Source organism: Rhinatrema bivittatum, unplaced genomic scaffold (assembly GCF_901001135.1).
Source record: "Rhinatrema bivittatum unplaced genomic scaffold, aRhiBiv1.1, whole genome shotgun sequence".
NCBI lineage: Eukaryota > Metazoa > Chordata > Amphibia > Gymnophiona > Rhinatrematidae > Rhinatrema > Rhinatrema bivittatum.
The window spans coordinates 18,534-37,013 of record NW_021820795.1 but is presented as its reverse complement, the minus strand read 5'-3'; the positions used below and the strand labels follow the sequence as shown (position 1 = coordinate 37,013).

The 18,480-nt window shown below is 49.1% G+C and overlaps 1 protein-coding gene across 2 annotated transcripts in view; it reads right to left on the bottom strand.

The window, feature by feature from the left end:
• Positions 1-18,480, bottom strand: part of LOC115082140 (HAUS augmin-like complex subunit 5) — a 95,676-nt gene that overhangs the window by 66,990 nt on the left and 10,206 nt on the right. For both annotated transcript variants that reach the window (XM_029586398.1, XM_029586399.1), the window contains exon 5: positions 5,886-6,018. In XM_029586398.1, coding sequence (XP_029442258.1) covers positions 5,886-6,018 — 133 coding nt within the window. The remainder of the gene's footprint in view (positions 1-5,885; positions 6,019-18,480) is intronic.

The window sequence follows — 18,480 nt, the reverse complement described above, 5'->3', positions numbered from 1 at the left end:
ACAACGGCACGTAACCACCTCCATTGCTTGCCTGCACAGGTCTTGCAAACTTTGCCTGAATCAACCAGTTGTCCATGTATGGGTGTACAAGCACGCCCTCCTTCCTGAAGGCCGCCGCCATCACCACCACCTTGGTAAAGGTCCAGGGAGCTGTCGCCAAGCCGAACAGAAGGGCACAAAATTGAAAATGTTCTCCTAGGACCATGAACCAGAGATACCTCTCATGGTCCGGACGGATTCAGATATGCAGATACCCTTCCATCAGATCCAGGGATGCCAAAAACTCTCTCCTTCGAACCACTGCGATGACAGAACACAAAATTTCCATTAGAAAACAAGGAACTTTGAGAGCTGAGTGGAACGTCCCGTCCTTTTTGAGCACCACAAAATAAATGGAGTAACTATAGCCCCCAGCCGACGCAGACGATTGAGAGTGTGAAGCACAATTCGCTTCTTTTCCAATGCGGTGCAGGGAGACATGATGAAAAGGCTTTGCAGCGGATGAGCAAACTCTAAAGCGTAACTGTTCTATCATGCTTAGAACCCACCGGTCCAATGTCATCTTGGCCCATTCCTTGTAAAAATAAGACGACCACTGGGACGGAGGAGTGGACCAGCCTTGCTTCATTGTGAGGGTTTAGCCCCGCCAGAACCCTGGCTGAAGCCATCCCTGCCCAGTCTGCAGGACTAAAAGGACTGATTCCAGGACTGTGACCTCCCTGAGGCCTGCCGCTGGCCAGTGGCCAGAGCTCTATTCTGCCTGAAGTACCTTTGCCCCCGGAAGCAAGACTGAAAGGATCCCTTAGACCCTTTGGGCTTATCCTCTGGCAATTTGTGAACCTTATTCTCTCTCAACAGCTATATCAGCTGATCCAAGTCCTCGCCAAAAAGAAGCTTGCACTTGAATGGCAACACTCAGAGCTGAGCCTTTGAGGAAATATCAGCAGACCAGTTCCGCGACCAAAGAAGCCCCCTGGCGGAAACTGCAGACACGATTGTTCTAGACAAAGTACGAATGAGGTCATATAAGGATCAGCGCCATACACAACCACAGCTTCCAGACGCTCTGCCTGCTGAGACTCCGTGGGTGACATATCCGCACGTTCTTGTAACTGCTGCACCCCACCGCAGAGATGCTCGAAGCATAAAACTGCTGCAGACAGCCGCCCAAATGCCCAGTGCTGATACCTCAAAAATCTTTTTAAGATGCACCTCAAGCTTATCTTACACATCCTTCAGAGTGGCGGCCACAGCAACCGGAATGGTCGTTTTCTTTGTAACCTCTGAAATGGAGGCATCCACCATCGGAATCCGAAGCAACTGCAAAGGGTCCTCAAGCAGCGGATACAGTTTGTCCATAGGTCTGCTCACCTTCAGGTCAGTCTCTGGAGTATCTCATTTCCTGACCACCAACTGCTGCACTGACTTATGAAAAGGAAAATTCTTGGCTGAATCCCGCAGGCCCGCCATGACTGGGTCCACTTCCTCGTGGTCCGAATCCATATGGGGTGCCACTATGCCTAACTCTGCCAGGACATATGGGATCAAGGAACCCAGCTCCTCCTCCTCCTGAAAAAGGCGAAGCATTTTGGGATCATCGCCCTCTATGGACAGGACAGACTGCTTCCTCGGACGGGTCCTGCAGGCCCCAATCCGGATCAGTGTCTGAGGCACCAACCACCGAAGGCAATTCCCCCTCAGATTTCTGGGAGGAAAACCCCCCTCCAAAATCCCCGCCTTCGGAGGCCCCTGGATCCACCAAATCCTTGGGGACCGTGAGAGCTTGGATCTCTTCCCCTTTGGGGGATCAGCAGCCTGGCGCTTGCGAAAGGGCCGCCCCGAGGATTCATGGGCTAAAATAGCTTTGCGCATCAAGAGCACGAACTCGGGTGAAAAAGGGAGGAAAGACTCCAGATCCTCATCCAGATCATCAGACTCTCCACAGGCCTCCTTGGGGCTTAAATCGGCCAGGAAAAGCCCGGGTAGGAGATTCCCCTCCCCTGCCGATTTCTGTGCGAGGATCCCCAAAACGGCCCCCGTTTCCATGCTCAGTGGCAACGGAACTTCAGCCTCACACTGCGCAGCTTTTGATCCGCTAGACTGGTGCTGCTAGGGAGATGTCGCAGGGCCCCCCCCCCGATGTGCCCTCACCAGCGGTGAGGCATCGGACATAGCGGCCTGCCTGCGACAAGCACGAGGAAGCAGACCCGCAAACGGTGCATTGGAAATCCCGAGGCATTCAGAGTTACAGCGGTGACCATGCGGGCTGGGAAGAAAACCAGCAGGAGAGCGAAAAAGAATAACTAACCCACCCCCAAAGCACAGAGAAAAAGCCACATGATCGCCTCCTGCCTTTCTGACCCTCTTTATTTTATTTTTTAACTTTATAAAAAAAAGGAAAAAACACAAACAGGCTGAAAGCAAGAAAAAGGACAGACAGAAAAAGAAGCAGGCTTAACTGAAGAGTGGCAAACGAATCTTACCTGGGATCCTGGAGGGAACTGGACCAACAGTTTTCACCCCCCAACAGGTCACCAAGAGCAATATAGGGTCCCCAACCCCTGCTCATTCGACCCTACAACCAGGAGAGATGGTCCCACCAGAAGGGGAATCTTCTATCCACTCTCCGTACTTTCTCAGTCTTTTTTTTTTTTTTTGAGGTTCAGAACTGCAGGTTTTGCACCTCCTCCATCTATTAGAAGATGGCACTTATCTTGCTTTTGTTAGGATTTAATAATTTATGAACTTGTTTTATTGTATTTTTATTTTATTACAAGATGTGTAATTTTTAATTATGTTATTTTATTTTTATGATTTGTATCTTTTGTACACCGTTTTGACTAAACCTTGTTTGGAAAAGCGGTATAGAAACATTTTTAAATAAATAGAGATAGACTATTACGCATCAAGGATTCATCAATACCAATTCAACCCACGTGCTCTTTTCCAATATGTATCTAGCATAATTACTCCTCCAAACGTTAACTCAGATAATGAGGATGAAAACAAGTGTGAGAAGCTAGCTGATTACTTTCATGACAAAATAAATAACATCATGGCACGCTTTACCTCCTCCCCCCTTATTGTCAATTCACCTACTACCAAAACACGCATCACTACACCCTCTCTTAACGCACACATACATAACCCCAATACAACTATACCACCCTTGGTCACCCTTACAAAAACTTTGAAACCATTACCCCTCTAGAAATAGAAGCTATCCTCAAAAAGATTAAACCAGCGATGCACCCCTTTGATATCATACCCACAAAAACACTCCTTTCTTCTCCAGCAAGGATTGCCAAACCCATTTCCAAGATTCTCAACAAATCTATCACCACTGGCCTGGTACCCACGCAACTCAAGCATGCCATAATAAAACCGACCCTCAAAAAAGCGGACTTGGACCCTACTGAACCATCCAACTACCGACCAGTTTCGAACCTTCCTTTCCTTTCTAAAATAATGGAGAAAATCATAAATAAGCAACTCACAGAATTTCTAAATGAACATCAACTACTACTTCCGTCCCAGTATGGATTCCCCAAGAACCATAGTACCGAAACCCTGCTCCTGTCTCTATCAGATTTAATACTAAAAACACTAGACACGGGTCACTTACATCCTTGCTCTGCTTGACATATCAGCTGCATTTGACACTGTCAATCACAATACCCTGATCACCCGCCTATCTCAAATCGGAATCTCTGGATCTGCTCTTTGCCGGCTTCATTCCTATCTTAATGAGAGAAAATACAGTGTTAAAATTGGCCGACACGAATCCAAACCCAGAAAACTACAACAAGGAGTACCTCAAGGATCCTCTCTCTCATCAACACTGTTTAATATCTACCTTATCCCACTATGTCGACTCTTGATGAAACTTGGATTCCCGCACTTCATATATGCAGATGATGTACAGATCCTCATCCCCATTAAGGACTCTCTACCCAATGCTCTGAAAATCTGCCCTTGAAGAAATAAAGAATCTACTCACCGAAAACTTTCTAGCAATCAATACCAGCAAAACGAACTTCTCATCATCTCTTCACAAAGCAACATCCCTATCAATCCTACCAATTATTCACAAGCTGGCCCCCTCGCCTTACAGCAAGTCCGCAGCCTCGGCGTTATCATAGACAACCATTTCTCCGTAAAAAAATTCATTGCAGCCACTGTAAAAAAACGGCTTCTTTAAACTCCACACTCTGAAAAGAATCAAATCTCTCCTACACCCGCACGATTTCCTAACAGTTTTACAAGCTACAATATTGTCAAAACTGGACTACTGTAATTCCATCCTACTTGGACTGCCAAAAAACTCATTACAGCCTTTACAAATGCTACAAAACACAGCCGCCCGAATACTCACCAATGCGCATCGCCATGATCATATAACACCGGTACTCCAATTCCTTCACTGGCTATCAATAGCATCGAGAATTACATACAAAATCCTTACCCTCATACACAAATCCATCCACAACCAAGAAATGCAATGGTTCTCTGACCATTTTACATTCCACAAATCTAATAGACCTACAAGAACAATACACCAAGCCAAACTCAAGACTCCCGCTCTCAAACAAATTAAACATGTTTCCACAAGAGAATGTTCATTTACCATAGCAGGAACCAACCTCTGGAATAAAATGCCCGTAGACCTGCGCCTGGAGCCTTGTCACAAGAAATTCAAACAAAACTTAAAAACTTGGCTCTTCAGAGAAGCCTATACATAATGTCCTCCTACCCAATCAGCCTCCTTCTCCTTCCCCTCAAAGAGCCATCCAACCTCAAATAGCCACCCTCTCCCCCCCACCCCTATTCACCTCTATCTGCCTCTTCCTCTCCCTGAACGTACCTAATTATACATAGATTGTATATTAATATTTGTACATAATGCACCTAATCATATATAGTTTGTAATTATACATAGTTTCTCCCAGGAGATTAGATGGGAACCAATTGTACTATATGTTTACTCTTTGCCTGGTTTATTGATATATGCTCGTTCAGCCTGAATTGATTGTAAAGCCTGTTGCTAAATTATTGTTCATTGTAAACCGAGGTGATGTTTGAAACATTCCGCGGTATATAAAAAACCTTTAAATAAATAAATAAATAGAAAAATACTGAGGACTACAGGTGGCTGTAAAAATTTCTGTCTCCATCTGCTGGAAGAAAGGCAAAACCCAGGAGCCTGGACTGATCTGGGTACGTACCTGTAACATAGAATAGGTATTAGTAACAAATGTACTTTTCCCAGTAGCTGTAATCCCACAATTAAACATTTTTGTGCCTACTGCAGCTTAAAAAATGCATCCCCTCTCCTTTTTCAACATTACCAGAGCCTTCTCAGATGATCTTAACCACCAACACCATCAAACTCCCAACCAGACAACTCAAAAGAAAAAACAGAAACACCGCCCGATCAACCCTCGATGGAACTCTACAATAGACATCTAAGAACTTTACCTATATAAAAAACGTACCCTCTTTAATCCCCAATGTTACTCAACTTTATCGTTGAAATTCTTTGTTAAAACTCTATTGTTACTCTCCTAATTTTCCTGCCCTGTAAACCGTTATGATGGCAAAACCAAATATACAGTATACAAAACATGTTAAATAAATTCAATAAATTCAATATATTTAATGAGATTGCAAACCTTCCCCACCCCACACAATGGTTACACACAGTGATGGTGCATGCCTCACACTACCATATTATGGCTATGCTCCAATCTTTTATTTGGAAATCCAGATATTACCATTAGCTATAACCTCATGCTCTGTCCTCTTATCTGAAAAGTCAGTTGTTCATCCACTGTCAAAAGTAACCTGACACACTGGAGATCCAGCTATAGGTGGTGCGCTCTCACCATTAGCTGTAACTTCCCGCTCTGCCAGCTTTATCTGCTGGTTCAGCTGCTGCAGCTCCAGCTTCACTGTTGCTATCTCCTTCACGAGCTGCTTTCTGTGCTCCTGCTGTAGTTCAAACTCTGACTGTTTAACCTGTGGGAAATAATCCAAGGACAGTCAGCTCAGAGCTCTCCTTCCACCTCTCCTGTATTTGAATCCATCTTCCTCTTTTACATGATGCAAGAGGACAGAGAAGTATCATTCACCCCATATACATCTGTCAAAGTGGCAGGAAATCTCACTCCTCGAAATATTTGCTGAGAGTGGCCAGAAGAAGAGGAGTTTTGCCCATCCCTCTCTGGTCGTTATCATCATAATTTAACTGCTAATTCAGTGAGAGAAAAAGAAAATTATTACTTACCTGCTAATTTTCGTTCCTGTAGTACCATGGATCAGTCCAGACAGTGGGTTATGTCCCCAATCCAGCAGATGGAGTCAGCACAAGCTTTGAGGGGGCGTATCCATATATGCTACTACCCCCTCTGCAGGAGTTCAGTATCGAGTATATCAAAGCCCGAGTAGAAACCCCCAAGGATCAAGTTTGTAGAAACGGAGAATGAAAACAATTGTAATCGCAACAAGTAACTGCAAACATCCTACCAACTTGTAGGGAGCTGTGAAAAACAGCGAAAAGAAACAACTGTGAAGACACAGAACACTGCGAGCAAGAAGCAGCGCAGAGCCGAGCAGGAGCAAGAACCCAAACGCAGTGGGCGTCTGGACTGATCCATGGTACTACAGGAACGAAAATTAGCAGGTAAGTAATAATTTTCTTTTCCCTGTACGTACCTGGATCAGTCCAGACAGTGGGATGTACCCAAGCTTCCCCAAATCGGGTGGGGTCCTGCGAGGCCTGCTCGGAGAACCTGCTCGCCAAAATGACCAGAGACTGTAGAGGCGAGATAGTGCCTTGAGAACATATGTAACGACTTCCAGGCGGCTGCTCCACAGATCTCTTGAGAAGAGACCGAGCGAGCCCCCGCTCAGGAGGCCTCCGGAGAACGTGTAGAGTGCGCAACCATGTCGGGTGGGGGAGTCCGCCCCACCCCAATAGAGGAAGCTGCAATGCCAGCCTACAGCCATCTGGCAATGGTCGTCTTCGAGGCCTGGGACCCCTTCGTAGGGCCGGACCAAAGCACGAAGAGATGGTCAGACGCCCGGAAATCATTCGTAGCCTCCAGATAAATACGCAGAGTGCGCTTGACATCCAAGAGCCGTAGAGACTTCGGCTCAGAAGAAAAGAAGGGCGGCAGTTCCACCGTCTGATTCACCTGGAACACAGACACCACCTTCGTGAGACATGATGGAACGGTGCGGATCGAAACTCCAGAGTCGGAGAAACGTAGATAAGGCTCTCTGCACGAAAGAGCCTGCAGTTCCGGTATGCGTCGAGCGGAACAGATTGCCACCAGAAACACTGTCGTAAGGGTGAGATCCTTAAGCGTTGCACTCCGCCGTGGCTCGAACAGTGGTCCCGACAGGGAGCGAAGCGCCGCAGAATGTCCGGGTGCTGTAGCAGAGAGCCCCCATCGCGCAAAGGCGAACCAAGGGCGGGCACCTGAACCCGTAGGGAAGTATAGACGAGTCCCTTGTCCACTCCCGCCTGTAGGAATTGAAGGATCTGAGGAACAGAAGCCGTAGTGGGTCCCGTGTTCTGGCTGGAACACCACGACTCAAACACCTTCCAGACGCGAACATAGGCCACCGACGTCGACGTGTTTCGCAAGCGCAACAGCGTTGACACTTCCGCCTCCTGGTAGTCCCGGCGCTGGCGCCTCTCAAAGGCCAGGCCGCAAGACAGAAGAGTTCTGCCTGCTCGAAAAATACCGGGCCCTGACGTAGGAGCTGGGGGAGGTGCCCCAGCCTGATTGGCCTGTCGATCACCAGCTGTAGTAGGTCCGCAAACCAAGGTCGCCTGGGCCATTCTGGGTCGACGAAAATCACGGTCCCCTGATGGCTCTCTATTCTGCGGAGCATCCTGCCCACCAGAGGCCACGGTGGAAAAGCGTAGAGCAGAAGGTGCGGCGGCCCCGGGAGGACCAGGGCATCCACTCCCTCCGCGCCTCGCTCACTCCGACGACTGAAGAAGAGTGGAGCCTTGGCGTTGAGAGCGGACGCCATCAGATCCAAGTGGGGAACCCCCCACCGATGGAGGAGAAGTTGCATCGCTTTGTCGGAGAGGGACCACTCTCCTGGGTCCAGTAGTTGACGACTGAGGAAGTCCGCCTGGACGTTGTCCACCCCGGCGACGTGCGAGGCCGCTAGCCGGACAAGATGACGCTCCGCCCATTGCATCAGCAGCGCCGCCTCTAGCGCGACCTGCGGGCTGCGCGTGCCTCCTTGTCGGTTGATGTAGGCCACGGTGGTAGTGTTGTCCGATAGGATTCTGACCTCCCGGTTCTGAAGAAGCGGTAGAAAATGTCGCAGAGCCAGCCGGACCGCTCTGGATCCCAGACGGTCGATTGACCACTGCGCCTCCTCCGCTGACCACGTCCCCTGCGTGGCGCTGCGATCGCACACTGCTCCCCAACCCTTCAGACTGGCGTCGGTGGTCACCACCACCCAATCGGGAACATCGAGAGACATCCCCCGGGCCAGGTGCGAAGGATCCAACCACCAGGCCAAACTGTCCCTGGCCGGCTGCGGGAGCACCATCTGGTAGCCTTGCGAGAGAGGCTTCCAACGGGAGAGCAGCACCCACTGCAATGGTCTGAGATGCGCAAACGCCCAAGGGACCAGGTCGATGGTGGAACCCATCCGAAGGTCGCCCCCAAGAAGTCCAAGCGCTGTGAAGGCACGAGCGAGCGCTTGGCGAAGCTCACCACCCATCCCAGGGAACGCAGGAACTGTATCACCCTGGCTACCGCTGCGCGGCCATGATTGAGGGACTTCGCCCGGATAAGCCAATCGTCCAGAGAAGGATGGACCAGGATGGCCTCCCGCCGCAGGGCTGCCGCCACCACCACCATAATCTTGACGAAGGTGCGCGGCGCCGTCGCCAACCCAAACGGGAGGGCTGTGTACTGAAAATGTTGGCCCAGAATCTTGAAACGAAGAAGCCGGTGACAGTCCGGACGAATGGGGATATGCAGATAGGCCTCCGTCAGAACCAGGGAGGCGAGGAACTCTCCGCGATGCACCGCCGCGATCACAGATCACAATGTTTCCATGTGGAACCGAACCACTCGTAGTGATTTGTTGATTTCCTTGAGGTCCAGGATGGGTCGGAAGGATCCGTCCTTCTTTGGAACGACGAAGTAGATGGAATAGTGGCCTGAGCCCACCTCTCCGGAGGGCACGGGCGCGATGGCGTCGATCTTCCGAAGCCTGTCCAGAGTCCCCTGAACCACTCTTCTCTTGTCGACCGAACCGCAGGGGGAGAAGATGAACCTTCCCTGCGGAGGGCGGACAAATTCCAATGCGTAGCCGTGTTTAATAGTGTCCAGGACCCACTGGCCTGAAGTGATCCGCGCCCACTCCGCGTAGAGATACCTTAGCCGGCCCCCGATCCTGGGGGCCGGGGAGTGGGCGAGACTGGCATCATTGCGAAGACTTGGGAGAGGGATTCCCGGGTCCGGAGGAAGCGCGCGCGGGGCGGCGCCCGCGAAAGGAGCACGACCAGGGCGGAGACCGTGGAGCGGATGGCCGGGAGGCCGGTTGCCTGTAGCCCCTGTAGCGCCGTTGCGCTCTGGATCTGGTCCGGGAGGAGGAAAATGCTCTGGTCGTGCGGTACCTATCTTCTGGCAGTCGATGAACTGCGTTCTCTCCCAGGAACTTGATGATCTGATCCATGTCCTCACCGAAGAGGAACTTACCCCTGAATGGAAGAGAGCCTAGGCTGGACTTGGAGGAAGTATCAGCCGCCCAGTTGCGAAGCCACCAAAGATGCCGTGCCGCCACCACCGAAACCATGGAGCGAGCGAGAACCCGAAAGAGGTCCTAAGAGGCGTCTGACCCATACGCCACTGCGGCTTCCAGGCGATCAGCTCGGGCGGCCTCGGCGACCGGCGGGTCCTGAGAGGTGAGGAGTTGTTGTACCCAGAGGAGGCTAGCCCGCTGGGCTAGCGAGCTGCACATGGCTGCCCTCATCCCTAGTGCGGAGACCTCGAAGACCCGCTTGAGGAAAACTGCCAACTTACGATCCTGGGTGTCTCGCAACGCTGCCCCACCCGTCACCGGAATGGTCGTCCGCTTCGTAACCGCCGACACTGCGGAGTCTACCCTTGGCACCTTGATGAGGTCCAGGAAATCCTCGGGTAACGGATACAGCTGTCCCATGGCCCGGCTGACTTTCAGGGATGCCTCCGGGGCGTCCCATTCCCTGGTGAGGAGTTGTAAAAACGAATCATGAATGGGAAAAGGCCGAGCCCTTGGTCGGAGGGTCGCGAGGACTGGGTCTCCCTCCTTCGACGAAGTGACGACAGCGGGGGCAACTGGGGCTGGCGGGTCTGGTGGTGGTTCCAGATCCAACTCCTGGATGATCTGCGGGATGAGGTCGTCCAGCTCTTCCCTCTGGAAGGGGCGCAGGGTACGAGGATCATCCCCCTCCTGCGTGCCGTCTCCCTGTCCCCCGTCCGGGGGGTCGTGGCCCAGTTCAGCGGAGCTTGGTCCCGCTCCCACTGGCGCGGGCACAGGTCGGCCCCTGGTAGAAGGGTGGGGGGCCCCCGCGCCCGACGGGTCGGGGGGGGCTGGCGTCGAGGGCGACATCCGTGGAATTTTGGGAGGAGGTGGTCCCGCAGGCGCCTCCAACTCCTGGAGCTAAGCAGTAAGCATGAGCAGGATAAACTCCGGGGAAAACCCCGGCCTGCTCGGGGGAGGATCAGTGGACGGCGCGTTACCGGTGACCTGGCTATGGGTGCCTTGTTCCTGCACCAGAAGAGGGGGAGCCCCTCCGCAGGAAAAACCCGCTAGGGATCCGTCCTCCCTTGTGATCTGCGCCTCCGGGCGCTCTGAGTGCAACATGGCCGCCGTTCCTGCCAAAAACGGCGGAGTGGCCGGCCCCCGTCGCCCGGGCAAAAAATGAAAAATCCTGAAAGACCTGTGAGGGCCCTTCCCCCCCCCGGGGAGGCATCGTGTACAGATGCCCTCCCGAGAGATCCGGGACCCCGGTTCGCCGCAGGCTGCACAGCGTGCTGGCCACGGCATTGAAAAACGCTGCCGGAGCACAGACCAAAACAAAACAAAAAACAGTGCCAAAAATCGGGAGAAGCCTCGGGGGGGCCACGCGCAAGGAAGCGCCGATGCGGGGGGGGGCCCGGCCGGCCCGCACTGCCCGAAGTCAGAAACGAGGAGAAGGTGCCGCGGGGGGGGCCTTCCCGGCCACACAACCCGCCCCAGACGTCCTTTTCTAATCTCCACAGCAGCCCCCGAGGAGCTGCAAAATGGCCGCGGGCTAAAGGAGAGACGCGAAGAGGCCGGCACCACGAGGAGAAGGTGCCGCGGGGGGGCCTTCCCGGCCACACAACCCGCCCCAGACGTCCTTTTCTGATCTCCACAGCAGCCCCCAAGGAGCTGCAAAATGGCCGCGGGCTAAAGGAGAGACGCGAAGAGGCCGGCACCACCGGCTTTCGCGGGCACCGGGGCTGAGCTGCAAGGGAAAAAAAAGAACAAAAACAACTTACCCCTGTTCCAACAGGAAAGAGACAGCCCAGAGCAAAGACAGAGAAGCAAAGTCACTCCCCAGAAATTGAGAGGATCCTGACCCTACTTCTAACCTTTTTTTTTTTTTTTTTTTTTTTTTAACTTAAAACAAACTTGATCCACAAGACAAACAAGCAAACCAGCAAGAAGTCAGGTAACTAAAAGAAAATGAAATAGCAAGGGATGAAGGGGAGCCTGAATCCCCTACTCGCATCTGCTGGAGTCAGAAGATACTGAACTCCTGCAGAGGGGGTAGTAGCATATATGGATACGCCCCCTCAAAGCTTGTGCTGACTCCATCTGCTGGATTGGGGACATAACCCACTGTCTGGACTGATCCAGGTACGTACAGGGAATGGAAAGTAGGTAAAACAGACTAGTCTGAATCTCTCCACAACCACTGATCTCAGGTTGGCTTTAAACCAAAAGGTTTTTCGGAAGTTATTTGTCAAAGTATGTATAAAGGAAAATTGGTTCTTTCCTGCTAATTTTCATTCCTGTAATACCCACAGATCAGTCCAGACAAGTGGGTTTTGTATCCCTACACATGGAGGCAGAGAACAAAACTTTTGCTACATATCCGAGCACACCTGCAAATCACTCAGTATTGACCTGTACCCAAGACAATGAGCAGAGAAAACTGAACCCCCAAAACTAGGGTGAACAGTTTACTCAGGGTTGGAGCCCCCCATAACTGGAGCCCTCACTTCCCTGTAAGGAACGACAACCGCTCAACCCATTTACAATTTGTGGATACAATCTGAGAATCCAAACACAAAATTTGGTCTTTCAGCAACTAGGGGATGGGTCTCTGGACTGATCTGTGGTATTACAGGAACGAAAAGTAGCAGGTAAGAACCAATTTTCCTTTCCTGGTCAGACAAGTGTGATGTACCCAAGCACTCCTACACTGGGTGGGAAGCCAAAAACCCTGCACACAATACACTTACACCAAATGTGGCATCTTCCTGCGCCCGAACATCCAAACGGTAATGTCTGGTAAAAGCATGGAGCAAAGACCACGTCATGGCTCTGCATACCTCCTGAGGCGAAACCAACTGACACTCCGCCCGGAAGTAGCGGAGTTACTCGACCTTTACAAATACAGGGTGGCCCATGGAAAAAGTAGCCCACCTCCAATACCAGTGCCACACAGGGCAGGCTACTTTTCCCATGGGCTACCCTGTATAAGTCGAACAAATGGTCTATTTTAGCCAACGAGAAATCGTGGCTTTAGAAGCTTTGATTCCTTTTTTTGCCCCACCAAACACAGAGAAGGTCCAATCGCCGTAAATTGTTAGTGACCTTAAGATATTGTTAGTGACTTTAAGATATCTTAAAGAAACACTGGGCAAAACTCTCTAATATTGGGAATCCTGCCTCGTAAAAATTAATGACCTGCTTGCCAGCCTAAACCTTGTCCTAAACACCACCAAAACGGAACTCATGCTAATCTCTCCAGAAATCAACCACAACGCCAACACCAACACCCCCCCAAGCAACTCACTCTCCTCCCAAGTCAGAGACCTAGGAGCTTTAATTGATAACAAGATGAACATGAAAGCATTTGTCAACCGCACTACCAAGGACTGCTTCCACAAACTCCAAGTGCTGAAAAGGATAAAAACGCTTTTCCATTTCCATGACTTTAGAACAATTCTTCAAGCAATTATCTTTGCAAAATTAGATTACTGTAACGCTATCCTACTAGGTCTCCCTTCGTCGTACACTAAACCGCTACAGATGGTCCAAAATGCGGCGGCAAGAATCCTTACCAACACCAGAAGAAGAGACCACATCTCCCCCATACTAAAAAATCTTCATTGGCTCCCCATCCATTTCAGAATCATCTATAAGTCCATCACCATCATATACAAAACCATCCACCACCTTACATCACTTGACCTTCAACACCCTCTCAGCCAACATAACTCCAAAAGACCGACCAGAGAAGCATACAGAGGATCCCTCCAGGTACCCAATACGAAATTCACGCGACATATAACCCTGAAGAACGGGCCTTTTCGACAGTTGGACCATCTCTCTGGAACTCCATCCCCACGAATCTTCACCATGAACCTTGCCTCCCTACATTCCAAAAAAGACTTAAAACCTGGCTATTTAAACAAGCCTTCCCAGAACACTCCTAAATCTCACCTCAACTACTCAAAGAATGCATCCACTCTGACTCTGTAAATAATTTATTATGATGTTAACTTACTCATGTCTTTCTCTCTTCTCCTAGTTCCATTACCCTTGTTCATTGTAACTTCATTTCCTATGCACTAGTTTTAGTTTTGTTATCCTGCACTCCTTGTTCAAATGTAAACCGGCATGATGTGATCTTATCATGAATGCCGGTATATAAAAAACCTAAATAAATAAATATCGCAAAAGAACCTGACGCACATCTAAAAGATGAAGATCTTTGGACTCCGGCGAATCCAGAGACCACTCTAGAAAGGCCGGCAGCTCAACCGAATGATTAACATGAAAAAAGAACATCACTTTCGGTAAGAAGGAAGCAACCGTATGCAGCGTAACCCCGTGATTGGAAATACGCAAGAACGTATCTCTGCAGGACAAAGTCTGAAGTTCCGAAATCCATCTTGCTGAACAAACAGGCACCAAAAACAGTCTTCAAGGTCAAGTCCTTTAGTGAGGCTCCTCACAAGGGTTCAAATGGAGACTCGCAAAGCACTTTCAGAACCAAATTAAGATTCCAATCAGGGCAAATCTTATGCACTGGCAGACGCAAATGCTTAATGCCTCTCAGAAAACTAACATCATCATGGTGAGAAGCCAAGGCATCTTGGCCCCTAAGGCAACCCAAGGCCACCACCTGCACATGGAGCGAGCTATAGGCTAACCCTTCTGATAACCCCTGTTGCAAAAAGGACAAAATGTGAGGAATATCCATGGTCAGCAGATCCAGCTGCTGCTCCAGACACCAAGACTCAAAGACCCTCCAGAGCTTAACATACGCTAGAGAAGTAGAAGACCTTCTAGCCCAGAGCAGAGTGAAAAGAACTCTGAATATCCTTTTAAGTGCCTTTGCTGCATCTCAAAAGCGAGCCTCCCAATCCGAGAATATGGGTCCTTGACAAAGAACTCCTGGGAGATGGGCCAATCTGAGAGGCCTGTCCACCGCGAACCACAGCTGGTACGGCCACTCCGGCACCACCAGAACCACCCTCCCAGGATGCATCTCTATGAGCCGCAAGACACGTCTGACAAGGATCCAGGGAGGAAACACGTATGGTAGAACTCCTTTCGCTCACGGGCACATCAGCGCATCTATTCCCTCCGACTTCTCATCTGCGACTAAGGAATCAGGTCGTTTTGGCATTGCCCTGCGTGGCCATGAGGTCCACTTGGGGGAAGCCCCTTCTGTTGCAAATGAGAGCCCAGGCTTCCGGGGACAACTCCCATTCCCCTGTATCCAACTGCCGTATGCTGAGGAAGTCTGCTTTCACGTTGTCTGCTCCTGCGACGTGAGAAGCTGCTATTACCTCTAGGAAACGTTCAGCCCACGTAAAGACGTTGAGCCTCAGGGCCACCGCATGACTCCTCGTCCCTCCTTGACGACTGATGTATGCTACAGTCTATGCCTTGTCGAAAAGACTCATCCTCCGACACTTGATCCAAGGCAGGAATGCTTCCAGGGCTCTGCGAACTGTCTCTAGGCAATTGATTGACCAGGCTGTCTCCACCAGCACCCAGAGTCGACCACCCCTGACAGACCACTCCCCAACCCTGGAAGTTGGCATCCGTAGTCACCATTACCCAGTCCGGACACTCCAGATTAATTCCCTTCTCCAGGTTGTGCCACAGCCACCACGAGAGACTGGACCTGGATTCCCCCTATAGCGGTAAAGGCAGCTGATACTGTTCTGACAATGGATTCCATCTGGACAAGAGTACTTTCTACAAGGGTTGCATGTGAGCAAAGGCCCATGGAATCAAATACAACGTGGATGCCATGGAACCCAGAACCTGCAAATAATCCCCGACTATGGGTACTGGCAGATGTAACAGGCGCGTCACTTGTCTCTGCAACTTAGACACTCTGAGGTCAGGAACACCCTGCCTCTCTGAGCATTGAATAGAGCCTCCAAATATTCCAACGACTGGGTTGGAACCAGATGGCTCTTTGTCAGGTTTATTACCCAACACGGCGATCGCAATCTGTTCATCACCCACTACACTGAGTGACTGCACTCCTCCCCGGGAGGCGATGTGGCACTTTATGTCCGGGATGGCATAGAGTCCAACAGAATAAACATCCTGCATGAGACTAAATGCACAATTTAATCTTTATGGGTAGAAATCCCTTGTGTGTCGGGGAAGACTATAGTGATAGGAGTATACTACCGTCCACCTGGTCAAGATGGTGAGACGGACAGTGAAATGCTAAGAGAAATTAGGGAAGCTAACCAAATTGGTAGTGCAGTAATAATGGGAGACTTCAATTACCCCAGTATTGAGTGGGTAAATGTATCATCGGTACATGCTAGAGAGATAAAGTTCCTGGATGGAATAAATGACATTTTTATGGAGCAATTGAGTTCAGGAACAGACAAGAGGGAGCAATTTTAGATCTAATTTTCATTGGAGCACAGGATTTGATGAAAGAGGTAACGGTGGTGGGGCCACTTATTTAAAATCTTTTCTATACCGTCGTTTAGTAATGCACCATCACAACGGTTTAGAGAGGCACATAAATTTACATTTGGTTAAATTCTAACAAAGTGCCAAAACATTTATTGGTAACAAGTTTTCATAATATAAGGTATATGATGTGTGATCTGGATCTTGTCCTTTTATCTGATTAATAGGAAAAACCATACAAGAATTGCACTTATACTGCATATCTTCTTAAATTATTCTATAATGAGTAAAATTAATAAATTGGAAGCCTGGGACTTCTACTAGGTGACTTTAGCTGTGTGTAGATGTTCATTTGCACTTCATATTCCCCATTCTCATTGTAAAATGCTTTTTTGAAAAGCCATGTTTTTAAAGAGTTTTAAATCTCGCTAAACTTGTTTCGAGTGGCATTGTGTTCCATACTGCTGGTCCGGCTAAGGAAAGGGCTCGCTCTCTAACTTGGGTCAGTTTTGCTGACTTGACCGAGGGGATGGTTAGAAGAGCTCTATTGGCTGATCTAAGATTTCTCTGTGGGACGTGTAAGCGTAGCGCTGTGTTTAACCAGTCTGCTTTTTCTTCGTTGATCAATTTGTGAATGGTGCATAGTGTTTTATATTGCACTCTTTGTTCTATCGGTAACCAGTGCAATTCGGCAAGTGTTTGGGTGATGTGGTCTCTTTTGCTGTTACCAGTCAGTATTCTGGCAGCCGAGTTTTGTAAGATTTGTAGAGGTCTTATTGTTGAATATGGTAGTCCCAGAAAAAGTGTGTTACAGTAGTCCTGGTGAATATAAGTGCTTGTAGAACTGTTCGGAAATGTGCTTGGGTTAATAGGGGTTTAAGCCTCCTGAGGACCATAAGTTTGGCGTAGCCTTCTCTAACTTTTTGTGATATGTGTTGCTTAAGGCAGAGTTCAGTGTCAATTATTACTCCTAGGTTTCGAGCTGTCTCGGTTAGTAACACTTGTCGTTTTTAAGTTTGATGGGGTTTTGAATTCTCTCAGAGCTTTTACATTCTAGGTGTATAAATTCATTTTTTTCAATGTTAATTACTAGTTCCATTTGGTTTAGTAATTGCTTAATTATATCTAGGTACATCATCATGGCAATAGTGATCATAACAGAACAGTAAATAACTAACATTTGATTCCCTATGTTTAACAACAGTTTGAACCTTTTTTGAAACTCTGTTTATCCCTTAAAATTGTAACCTTCATATTTGTAAACAGTTATGATGGATTTATGATGATTTATTTATTTATTTAGAAACTTTTATATACCGGCATTAGTGGGTACATCATACCGGTTCACATAATAACTGAAAGTTTGGAAAATACATTTCAACAGGGAGACAGTAACTGGGCAGGGGATAAAATAAATAGGCAGTAGGAAAGATAGTTAAAAAACAAGAAAGTCATAACCAGAGAATACAGTTTATAATTTACAATGATAGTCTCCTTAATATAAGGAGAGGGCAGACCCCTGAAGGGGGAATTGTGAGGGGAGATGGAGAAGGGTTATTCTGGGTAGGCATGGTTGAACAGGAGTGTTTTTAATTTCTTTTTGAATTTGGTTGCACAGGGTTCAATGCGCATGTGGTCAGGTAGGGAGTTCCAAAGAGCCGGACCGGCAATAGAGATAGCACGGTCGCGGGTAGTGGAGAGATGAGCCATTTTCAGGGATTGGACATGTAGGGTGCCTTTGTTGGTAGATCTGGTGGCTCGGGTGGACAGGGGGGCAGTGAAAGGTAGGTCGAGCCAGTTGGAGTTGTGGGTGTGGATGGACTTGTGTATTATGGTCAATGTTTTGTAATGTATACGGGACAGGATGGGGAGCCAATGTAAGTCCTTAAGGATGGGGGTAATATGGTCGTGTTTGCGTGCGTTAGTAATGAGTCTTGCAGTAGCATTTTGTAGTAGTTGAAGGGGTTTTATTGAGGACAATGGGAGCCCTAATAGGAGAGCATTACAGTAATCTAGTTTGGAGGTGAGAGTGGCTTGAATCACTGTACGGAGGTCATGGGTGTAGAGCAGGGGTCTGAGTTTCTTTAGTACATTGAGCTTGAAGAAGCCCGCTTTAAGGATGGAATTGATGTGAGGTTTCATGCTAAGATTAGGATCAAGAAGGACTCCGAGGTCCCTAATGGACGGTTGGGCTGTGAGGAGGTTAAGTTTAGGGTCGTTAGGTGGGAGGTCGGGGGGATGTGAGGAGATGTAGAGGAGTTCCGTTTTGTTCGTGTTGAGTGCAAGCTGTAGGTTGGAGAGGAG